We start from the raw sequence: 12241 nt of genomic DNA, 5'->3' as shown, positions 1-12241 counted from the left end.
TGTTGACATAGCACCTTTAATTTAATCAGCTTTGCCAACTTCTTCACACCTCTCTTTGCATTTCATTAAAATAGGATAACTATCAAGGGAATTAGTCAATAATTAATGTAAGTCATAGTCAAGTAAAAATCAGTACGGAGGGAAACGACAAAACATATCCAACCTGGGCCTCCTCTAACAGTGAGGTGGAACTGGCCCGAGGGTCTCTCTGCACCTCCTCATCCTCTGTTGTGTCTCCCAGATCAGAAGTAATGTGGCCCGGGGGCATGCAGCGACACCACCCGCCTGACTGCTGCCAGGACACATCTGTTGATAAACTGTTCTCGTACCTGCAGGCAGAAATTAAGTTTTTGAATAAGCCTTATAATAACTTCACTGTGCAGTATATTTAGTGCGATATAGCATGTTGTTTCAACTACAGTAGGAATCTTAGGTACAGTAGTTTCTTGTTTCTCATTATGCTTTGCTATAAATTTCAGTTTCAACTAATAATTGCACTTTGACTCCCCATTTTTTTCAGTGCTTCATCTATAAAATATTGGGAAATACAGTCTTACCGTGGCATAGATTAACCAGGTGAAGTCGAAACAAAAAAACTCAAAAACTCAAAAAACACACAAGCAGTCAGCCTTCAATGTTAAATTAATACAGTTTATAAATCAGAAATTAATTTTGGACAGAATTATGTCAGTATACACTGGTATTTTAAATCCACTGATTAGCAGCTAATATAGAAACTGATACCCATATTTTAGAAGAACTACATCACAACTCCAAATGTGTATTAGTCTCAGATAGATTAATATTTGGTGTGTCTCCAAATAAATGTAGTGTATGACCTGCTGCTAAAATGCACTGTTATTAGGTTAGTTGAGTATTTAACTTCAGTAACCAGGAAGTTTTGCTTTTGTGGTTACTAGTTAATTTGAGTAATAGTAGCAATGGCAAATTGTCACAAAATAAAATTCTGATTAAAACATATAATAAATGATTAGCAAAACCTCAACTTCCCCACCAGTGTATAAAAAGGTGAATCTACTCACCTCTCCCAGTGGATGCTGGAAGCCTGACTGTTGCTGTTGCTGAGGCTCTGCTCGGTGATCAGGCTGTCCACCAGTTCGTCCTCGATGCGGAAGGGATGCGACGAGGTGGGTTCATCCTCTGGACAGGAGTACTGCTGGAGGAAGGGATGGGACAGCGCCGCTTCAGCTGTCAGCCGATCCATGGGGTTAAAGGTCAAGATACGCTCCAGGAAGTCCACAGCTGAGAGGAGGAGAAGAAGAGGGGATAAGTGAGGAAGGAAGAGGAGGAGGAGGAATAAAATACAGTGTCCATCAAGTGTGTCATCCTTAAAAAAATATCCTCATTCATCTTCTTCTTTCAGGGCTAAATTATATGTGTTAGACCTTCAAACCTCTACACCGTACTCCATCATCTCTTTCTTTATCATCCTTTTTTTTGTCCCCATTCTATTTCACACTGCTTGACCTCCCTCTTCTTTCCAGTACTCAATTCCCCCCGCTTACCCTGAGCATCCACTTCAGGCAGCAATTCAGAAAAGGGTTTCTTGACTCTCCATCCATGACTGACATATGAAGGCATCACCTGGGAAAGGATGACAGTGGGGATAAAATATGTACATAATTCTGCTTTCCGTTATTATTCAAGTCACTTGTATTTAACTCCTAGTACAAAGCAGATGCTAGTTGAAAGCAACACACTGGCAGGGGCCTAGTTGGAAAGAGTTATGTGCACATTTAACCTTGCCTGCAGACTACATTTTCCTAGTCTAAAGCTGGAAACAGAACATGACAATCGCACCCTGTTCCATATTTAAGCAATTAGCTTGCAGACATGAGACTAGCAGCAGCCACTGAGGCGTCACCTGTAACAGGTCCTGTCTGTCCTCCTCTCTCAGCACTGGCACGGTGTCTAGAATCAGCTGCATCTGCTCCAGCTCATGAGCTCCTGGGAGAGGGAACCGACCAATCAGAGACAAGCAGAGAAGAGACTGAGGATCAGTTACATAAGCAGAAAAAGGGTGACCAATTAGAGTCAAACAGGAATAACTGGGAGGTGTGATGCTGTCAAGTGAAAGAAATGGTAAGGTAAGGAGATTCCATTGAAATTATGCAGAGAGACAGGAATACTCTGTAGTTAACAATTAAAATACTTTTCAATTTAAAACCATGTCTAGAAATGACCACTGTAAGACCAAAACAGCATCTTCAATTTGAATTCCATTGCTTGAAATTACATAAAATTTAAGTTTTTGCAGTCTTCATCCAGCCTGAAGCAAGTACTGGTAGAATAGTAAGGGTTGAAATGTCAGGCATGTTGTTCTCCTGGTTACATCCACACTGTGACAATGCAGTATGTACATTACTTTGTGCACTAAATCCCACATCCTTCAAATATTGGCAGACATTTACCCCCAACAATGATCCAAACCTAATGTTAAACCACTATAATCTAACACATCTAATGGAGTTTGTTGAGTTTGATGTGATACAGTGCGGATTTGCCCTTTAAATGTTTCCCTCGTGCTCATAGACACCAGCAGGTGGTGCTATATCAACACATTCATCATTCTAAGAAACAAGCAAGCAGTGGTAGTGTATTTGGATGAGCGCATTGCTTCCCCTATGGTAAACAAAAATGTATTGTGCCATTTAAACTCTGGTGGTAAAGTGAAAAGCAAGGTAAGCATATCTAACAGTGTAACAGAGAGGAACACCAGGGAATGGATGACACTATTGAGTTTATGGCATCATCTCTCCTGTGGTGTAGAGGGCTGATGGAGGTCAAATCAGCCTGTCAGGTGAAACTACTTCTGCTCCAGACAGTGCGAATTTCTCTATCATCATTGTTATTCTGGTCAGGCAAAGAAGTAGCCTGCAGAAGAGAGTAAAGTATCTTTGGTGGAGGACACTCTGGAGCTCTCACATGATGTCACCTTGTGATGTGTCTATAAGCATCATCTCTGCTACAGCTGGTTTACCTGATTGTATACTGTATTCACTTAGCCACTCAAAGAAGCCTGATGTCATTCCTCTATCCTATTTAGGCTGGTGTTACTTTCTCATACTGCGCATACCATTAAGGCAGATATGATGCTACGGATGTATGCAAGAGTGCTATGTTCACCCATAGAAAGTTTTGCCTATTCACATAACAATTGGTTGTGCAAATATATGTAAAAAAATCCTTCATGGGAGCCAAAACACAATCAGATCACATAGATGTATAGAATAACAAATACCAGACAAGGAATTGCCATTTACTAGATACACATTACCCAAAAATGCTGAATACTAATAACATGATCACATTTCATTATGTCATCAAAGTAATGATCAGCAATGTCATAATGTTCCTGCAGGACGTCAAGGTCATGATGACAGTGTTTTGGCTGAGAGTGTATGACAAACAGTGGAGGTACCTGCAAACAGCATGCGTCCAGTGAGCATCTCAGCCAGTATGCAGCCAGCGGCCCACATGTCTATGGCCTTGGTATAGTTGTTGGGGGACAGGAGCAGACGGGGGGAACAATACCACTTAGTTACCAGACCCTCAGACAGATAGCCCTGGAGAAGCAGATGAGGGGGTGAGTGAGAAAAAAATAGGAGAAAGAGAGAGAAGGAGGTAAGTTAAAGGAATGATATGCTGTAGTTTTAAAAGTGATGAGCATGCAACGGATTGGCTTGTTGTTAGCACTCAGTAGTGTATTTGTAAGTCTGCATGCATGTGTATAAGGTGTTATTTTTTTTAATGTCGGCTACAAAAATGAGCCTCACAAGGGATATTTTGATTTAAACCAACATGGACTTCATAATTTTATGTCATCTACAAGAGGATAGAAGCTGGCCTCTATACGCTCTGCAGAAGATAACATTCCCCTGAATCTCTACCTGCAGGTACGGAGGTTCACCGAGCCTTTGATGCTCTGCTGTATAAAAACACACATACTTTTATTAGGCCTGCTCCAACAAGGCTCCCTTCTGCCTTTTACTTTTGTAAATGCTCACCTTGTGAATAACACGCAGACACTGTGCATGGTGATGAGCAAGCGTATTAACATACAAACCAGATTTATCCATAATGAGATTTGTTTTTGCCTGTTGCTATAATTAATGCTCTCGTCCACTCTTATATGCCTCTCCCACCTCCCGCTCTCTGTGATCGCTCCACTCTCCAACTTAACAAAATCTCAAAATCTCTGCACTTACTGCATATTTCTAATGATTTCCTGACCTTGTATCTCTCCTGAGCCAAATTTTACTGCCTCAGGTTAGTTAAACTTTTTGACAGTCGTGATATTAAAAGACTAAAGACCACACAACAAAATATGCTTATAATTAGGCTTACACATTCTCACACACTTTTAAATATTTTTTGGCAGCTGATGGCTAATTTCATTTCAATACTTTGCCATTTGACTGCTGCAAATTGCTTCATGATGACAGATGTAATAGGGAGACTGTGGACATATAAAGTTCACCTTTGTCTTACTGGCATACTATTTTTGTGCACTTCTCTCCAAAAATGTTTTTAACTATCTGGTTGAAAAAGGGATGCCAAAACCTCTACTGTTTCCATTTTCTATCTCATCATTCACATTGCTCCCTCTCTATCTGGTACTTCTTGCAGAATGACTCTATTTAGGACTTACGCCATACAGACAGCAAGGGATTTATCCTGGCCCAGATGAATTTTCAAACAGATGTCAGAAGTTGCTCTGTGATCTCTTTCACACCAGTTAAATTATGTTGGGCCACTTGTAACACCATCATCACAAGCAGGACATGCCTCCTCTGATTTTCGGTCCGGCCCAAAATGATTTTACATTTTACTTAACAGCAAAAAGCAAGTTCCTTCTTCATATTTGAAGATGGTACAAAAAAAGTGAACTGTGTCTCCGTCAGCAGATTTAGGGCATGACTCAGAGCCTTTATTCATTGTGGGCCCACATCAATGTTCACACTTATATATGCCTTCCAGCAATGTGTCTTTACATATAATTCATCCTGGCCAAAATGATGATTTTTAAATGTCATGGCTCTCTGAGTCTTTTTGGGAAAGCTTTCTAAAGTTGCTCCTTGAATATAAGATGTTAAATGGTTGGCCCAGTTGCACAGTGCTACTGAGTAGCTGTGAGTATGAAGTAACTTCAGTTTTAGGACTGTCTTCAGCCTTGCCGTTTCTCTTCCACCTCTCCTCTTTACCCCTACGTCATGCATACCCTAATCTACTCCTTTTGTGCTCTCTACTCCCTCCCTCTCTCTCCATGCCTTCTCAGTTCTCGCTACACTTTACTTACCACCCTCCCTTATCGCTGTGTGTTCTCCTCTCTGTGTGCCAGCAGATGACAGAGCAAAAACTGATGCTGAGTGCTCAGTGATGGTCTGACAAACATGCACTCACCTTGTCTTCTATCTGTCTGTCCCTCTTTCCCATCTTTGCTGATCATTTCTCACATCCGAGCTCTCCCTTTTTTTGCTTCCCAGCAAGCATTTGACACATAGTGACTTTTCAGGGGTGGTCATGTTTACAATATTTTCATGGTGGAATATTATTTGATGATAAAAGTGAATCATTAAACAGCTTCGGAAGTTTCTTTGAACAGAAAAATAAATACATTTATGCCTCAGTTTCACACTGGTTTTCTTTCTTCACTCCTTCTTTGTCATCCTCCCTTTTCTTTCTCCCCGCTGTCATCACCTCCCACTCTTCTCTCCATCCGCTCCCTAATCTCAACTCACCTCAGTGTTTTTCTACGTCACTATCAGCAGTCGTCACTATGATTTTTTCCCCTTCCTTTCCTCTTTTCTTCGCACTTCACCCCATCTGTCTCTTTCCGCCAGCCGACTTGCTTCACCTCCTCTCTCACCTGTTTCATCCCTCCTTCTCTTCTTGCCAGTTTCCACACTGCTTATCCTCACCTGTCTACTCCCACCGTATCTTTCTGTATGTCTTCCTCACTTCCTTCCCTTTTGTACCCTTCTTTTTCTCTTTCTTTTCCAACGTTCTCTCCTTATTCACCTTTACTCTCCTTCTTTGTCTCTGTCCTTCATCCAGGTCATGAATAATTTCTGGGCAGATCCAGCGCTGCCTCAGCAGGTGACACTCACACATACACACTCACAGAAGCAGCAAGTTCCTACTGATGTAGACTGTAAACAACATCACAAATAACGTTTTCTCAGCCTCCGTTTCCCATCTCTCTCTTCTCAACCTTTCTGTCATCTCTATTTTCCTGAGTAAATGTTTTTCTGTGTAGTCAGAGGCGCACATCTAGACAGCTCGTCAAACAGCCTCATTTCGATGCACTGCAGAGTCACTGCTGACAAATCCACTGTGATAACACATGGACCCTGTAAGATACTGTAGAAGCACAAAGAAAAGGTAGGAGGGATTTTTTGGAGCACTCCTAGTTAATTGAAAAGAAGGCAAGTCATTCAGTGGTGAGAAAATGTAAACTCTCATTGTCGAACATGCCATAATATAAAATCTGATTACGGTCGACTGTGATGCAAGGACCCTATTTGAAAGAAATATAAACGAGTCATAAAAACTGGAGCCACCAGTCTTGTTTATGGCCCAATATGTAAGTTAATACTTGTGAATTTCCATCACAGCTGAGGTCAAGACTGCCTACATCCATTACCACAAAATGTTTGAAAAAGCAGCGCTTTGGCTCTGCATTATTAAATAAGAGAGAGAGGATGATGCTAGCACGTTCACTACAGGCATCTGCTTTGGTGTCAACACTGCATCACAAATAGGCCGGCATCATCTTACACACAATCACACACACACACACACACACACACACATACACACATAACTCTGGCACTGTAATACAATCTTATGCTAATGAACAATGACAAACTGATGTTCTGCTGGCTAACAGACACATCAGCTGGGACAGACTCCACTATGACTCCCAATATCCAACTCAGAACAATTCAAACCATGTCAGCAGTGCTGGCATCAGTCAGTTTAACACTGGGGTGTGCAGACGGCACTCTTCCTGGTTATTAATGCATTGCTGTTATCAAAGCTTTGACATTTCACTTCTCCTTCTTTCACCCTTCCATAACTCAATATTCCTCACCCTTGTTCCTCATCTGTTCTCTACCCTATCAGCTCCTCCCTCCCCCGTCACCCCTTCCACCCCTCGCACCCCCTGTGTCTGCACCCAGCTGATCCCCAGTCCCGTGTTCTGAGCTGACAAAGATCGCCTTTCACAAGAGCTCCTCTCCACATGCACAGGCCCAAAAAATACACCATTATACAAAAACACACTGACACGCACACACACATACTGTCTGGCCTGCTAGTGTTACAGTGTTGCTGTGGGATCTTTGTGCAGAATAGAGCAGCTCAATGGAACAGTAAATTGTCACATTAATCTCTCAGAAGCCTTCAACTACAATGGACAGGCTAATCACAGGGTTTGACAAGCACAAAACCTGATACCAGGTTTGGGAAGAAGACGTTAATAGCAGGGTTTGGTCTGGAGAGGAGGCCTAATGTGAAAGACACAGGTCGGCAACATCAGACATAGGGATGTGTAATTGGAGATGCCAGTCATAGAGCTGTGTTTAGCCTGGCAGAGTACTTTTTAAAAGTTTGATCTTTGTCATAATTAAATTAGTGATGTCAAAGATGTCACCTGAGACATTGAGAGGACACCAGAAAGACAGATCTGATTTTTTTGCACTTCATGTGTGCAAACCTACTGATTTTCTAAAGGAGGATTATATTGCAACAGAATCCCATCCTACAGTGTATCCATTACTACACAAGAAAAAAGGTTTGTGCACTGCTGCCGGATAACCACACAGGGCCATGACTTAACGAGTTGCTATCTCTTTCCTGACAACAGCTCTACCTCAATAACATGGAGCAAGGATAATGTTTAATATTACAATACTCTCCCTAGATTCCTTCATCAGCAGGAGAACGGCTCACATTGTGTCAGAGCAATGAGGAGAGTGAGAAATCCTCCTGTATGATTAAAACAAAAAAATCCATTCTCTAACAAAATCAATGCAGGCAATAATATGTGGACAGAGATCTAAACTTTTATGCCGGCTTGTCCTTTGAAGATTATGGATTAATAAAATGAATATAAAACTTGTTAAGAGAGTGTGAGATTAATGATCACAGACATTTATTGGCCTCTAGTCAAAAGAACACTTGGCATATCTGCTACATTTGTGTGCCCCAAAAAAGATCACTGAGCGTAATTAGGTTAAGGCTGGAAATGTTTGTATAAGTGTTGCTGATTATTACAAACTTATATTTCATGTTCGGTCATCAGTCTGTTCCAACTACTACATCCCACTACTAGTATGTATATATATATAACCAGAGCATAATGCATCCATTGGTACTATGTCAAAGGGATCTTAGACTTCTGACCTCAAGATATCTAAGTGGAAATGGGTTTTGTGGGAACCTACAAGTCTCTTGTGTCTCTTGTGTCTCTTGCAGAGTTTATGCAATGCAGTTTGGGGCAAAAACAATAGTTTATTGGAATATTTCCCCATACTGGGGTTCCCGAACAGTGTTGTATTTGCATAAATTTGGAATGACTGGAAAGGTGAAATACATACTTCAGGCCACCCCTACATAGGTCAGTGCCCCACTTGTGCCACCCCAGTAAAAAAAAAAAAGTCTGGACACGCCCCTGTGTATAACCAAGCCCATCTTAAATTCTAAACCTGAGAAACAATCTATTTTTTGTTTTTAGATGGACATTTCTGAAATCAAATTACTGTTGAAAGTAAGCATGTATGGAAGCACACATTTAAAATAGTTTATAATACACAGATTCCCATGGCGAGAGTTAATATTGTAAATACGTGTGTGTGGTGGGTTTCCTTGAGCGTCTCTCACGCACCTTATGAGAATAGTGAGGGTCGACTATCCTGGCCAGCCCGAAGTCTCCAATCTTGAGCAGCAGTTGGTCTGTGTTGATGAATATGTTGGCAGGCTTCAGATCTCTGTGCAGGACATTAGCAGAGTGGATGAACTTCAGTCCCCTCAGCAGCTGGTAGAATAGCAGAGTAGCGTGACCTGTTCAAGGGCAAAAGACAGATGCCTCTATTCTCACTCTTGTGATCACCAAAAACAATGCTTACTCCTAATTCAGTAAATACATTGCTTGCTTGATAATGTTTAATTGATTAAAGCTAGAACAGTTGGTTACTCTATCCACAATTGAACCTTTCAAACATAATGCAATGCAATGAAAAACACAACAGGAATTAATGAAGGAAAGACTCAGCAAATGAACACATTTTATGTTAAGTTCTGATCTTCTTTGTGTGACTGTGGGCAAAACTATCTTGGCACATACGTTTGTCTCACTCTAGTACTTACTGAGCATTTTTATGAGGAAGAAACGAACAGGCAATGAATGTGTGAGTTGTGGATGTGGATAATAAAGTACTGTCTTATAAAAGGGTGTCTCAAAAGCTTTGTCACTAAATACAATAAATCACAATGTAAACAAAGCCAGCAGTGCAACAACAAAACCATAGTCAACATGAAGCACCATACTGTAGTAAAAATGGGACTTTAACTGTCAACTTTGCTTCCCATACCTGTGTGTAATGGTCCTTGTTCAAGCAACCGAGCCAGGTCGGTCTCCATGCACTCCTGGACGATGTACAGGGCACTCAGCTGGGTTGGGTCCCTGGGCAGCGGCCGTCCATACGGCGCCAAAACCTCATGAACCCTCACCACATTTTCATGGCGCAGAAGCCGGGTGATTTTGACCTCCCGCAGAGCGTGTTTCACTGTCACGGTATCACGCATCACCAGTTTTTTAATTGCTACCCGCTTTCCAGTGCGCTGATCTACAGCAGATAGGACCAGGCCTGTAACACCCATACCAAGAGGTCGAAGGTCAACAAAGTGGGCGCCCAGGTCAAAGCCATGGAGGAAGAGGGGGGCGTCTTGTCTGGCCATGATCAGTCTGGAGGTTTTGGGAACAGATGACAGATAGATTCCAGGTACCCGAAGCTTGATGGATCCCCAAAATATCTAGATTAAAAGTGCTTTGTTATTGTCTTATGCACATAATGTTACATCTTGCTGGTGAGTCCAGAACCCTAAATAGAGACCTGTTTTTTTCTCTAGGTAGCTGGTGCATGTTAGATGTCTGTTCTCCTCATGTAGACAAGTACCACAACAAGTCTGGTGAGAGGTGGTGGCAGTTTTAGGGGCCCACAAACGTTCCAGTCGGATTATTTTATCCAGAACTGTTGCCCAGAGTTTCAAGCTGTGCTCAGTATTGCAGTTTAAGCAGGTTAGAAAAGGTGTTTCTTCCTTCAGGCCTCAGAAGTGTCTATGTGCATCATCTTCACCTCCTCTTCTGGTACCTCTGTGGGAAGATTCTTATCAAATCACCCTTTTCCTGATCCAGGTTTAAACATGTGTTGGTAAACCATCTACATTACAAAATTTGCTTTTGTGTTTTTCCTCTTAAAATTTGATGTCTTTCAAAGATATTATTTAATGCTGTAGTGTGCTGTAGGGATGCTCTTCTAATCTCTCACTGTATTTTCTTCACGCACAAATAGTCAGAATATCAGTGAGTCTTATTAATACTACCCAGGGCAGGGGTATCCATAGAAACAGCCCTCTGTGAGGATGATCCTGCTCTTACATGTGTAGATGCATCATGGGACAGCAGCAGGCAAGCGGTCGGCTATGCACTCCCCTCTCTCTCTGCACGCTCCGCTGTGTTTGTTATAAGTTTAATCCTCATCGACCAGTCAAAGCCCTAGCGATAGTGAGGCAGGAGAACGGAGGTGGGGTCATGTGAGTTACATTCAATGAGACTCTGTCGGCTCCTCCTCTTCTTCCATGATACCAGAGAGTCTCAGTCAGTCAGTCAGACAAGTTCATTCAGTGTGAGAGCCACATTTGGACAGCGGTCAAATCCTGCAACCGTGGTACTCTCTGTGTGTGCATACGTGTGCATGCGTTTAATCCCTCAGTAATCTGCTTCCTGTTGCCTTCTCATGAATGTAGGGATCAGGCCGTGGTCACTGTGGAAAGATAGCTCAACACATCTACTGCTCCTGCTGCTGCCGGGGAGGAAAAGTAGGGTGAAGAGAACAGGGAGAGACACACGGAAGACAAAGATGAAAGTTACACAGCAACAGAGCCAGCGTGTTAACAGGGTCTGTGTCGCAAGAGAGTTGCCATTACATAACACTGAATGGTAGTGTAACCTAATCTACATGAGGAGAATCAGTTGAATGATGCTTCGCTATCTGCTGGATGGTGCTGTTGACATTTCAGAGCAGAGAGACTGCTTGACAGTTGTCATGGCATTTTTCAGTGATATTCTTTTCTTGTTGCATTTTTTTGACTGCATCACACAGTATAACTTTATTTTCCCTCATTTCAAGTTAAGCAAATTAAAGGTTGAAACAATTTACCTGATATCTTAGTTCTACTATTTTCACCTCTTGAAATGTCCTAGAGTGATAGAAAACAAAAGAACGCACTTTCTCACACTCCTGGGCTGTAAGAACTCGAACAATCCATCAATCCATGAAACAAATCTCTCTGCTGTCAGAGGCCTGAGGGCAGGCTTGAGTATTAGGCACCCCTCTTTCTTTCTAGAAATGGGGGGGGGGGGTGCACTCAATAACTGTACAACTGCTCTTTAACAGCCCTTCAAAATACTTACAAACACACACTCCATGTTCATGTTAGCCTCGGTCAGGGTCTGTCTGTCAGAGGCTGTGAGAATGTAAGGTGAGAACAGAGAGACTGAGAAAGAGAGAGAGAGAGGGGGAGGGAGCGTTGACAGTGGTGCTGGGTGGGAGGTGCAGCACTGGGCTAACTTAATATATAATGCATAAGCAGTGGAGATGGCGCTTGCTCTCTTTGCGCTTTTATTCTGCATATTTCTTCAGGGTTATGCAACAAGAATACATATCGCTTTAAATAATAATCATTTGCAGTTTCTTGTTGCAGTGCAGTGATATGTCTCAATTTGCAGTTATGAAGCCCATTGTCAAGAGTCTTAGAAATGTTACACTGGCTTGAAATTCTCTTGAATTTAGGATAAGGCAAAAAAAAATGAAAACTACATTGAGCCAACATTATGTCAACACACAGATGACAGTAGAACAAACAAGGGTATATCCTGTTGTACTTTGTGCAGCTGCCTCTTTATCCCTGGCTGTGTTTTCTCTCTCTCTCTCTC

General features: G+C 42.0%; 1 protein-coding gene across 2 annotated transcripts in view; it reads right to left on the bottom strand.

Annotated features, from left to right (window-relative positions):
• Positions 1-10078, bottom strand: part of mapk4 (mitogen-activated protein kinase 4) — a 13830-nt gene extending 3752 nt beyond the window's left edge. For both annotated transcript variants that reach the window (XM_035657753.1, XM_035657754.1), the window contains exons 1-7: positions 9618-10078; positions 8912-9087; positions 3443-3587; positions 1886-1968; positions 1527-1605; positions 1044-1263; positions 164-329 (exon numbers count right to left, since the gene is read on the bottom strand). In XM_035657753.1, coding sequence (XP_035513646.1) covers positions 164-329; positions 1044-1263; positions 1527-1605; positions 1886-1968; positions 3443-3587; positions 8912-9087; positions 9618-9984 — 1236 coding nt within the window. In that variant the 5' untranslated portion in view covers positions 9985-10078. The remainder of the gene's footprint in view (positions 1-163; positions 330-1043; positions 1264-1526; positions 1606-1885; positions 1969-3442; positions 3588-8911; positions 9088-9617) is intronic.
• Positions 10079-12241: the final 2163 nt, after the last annotated feature.

Source organism: Morone saxatilis, unplaced genomic scaffold (genome assembly GCF_004916995.1).
Source record: "Morone saxatilis isolate NCDOM2014 unplaced genomic scaffold, NCSU_SB_2.0 Contig16, whole genome shotgun sequence".
Taxonomy (NCBI): Eukaryota; Metazoa; Chordata; class Actinopteri; family Moronidae; genus Morone; species Morone saxatilis.
Note: the sequence above shows the minus strand (reverse complement) of the source record. Positions and strands in the feature narration are given on the sequence as shown.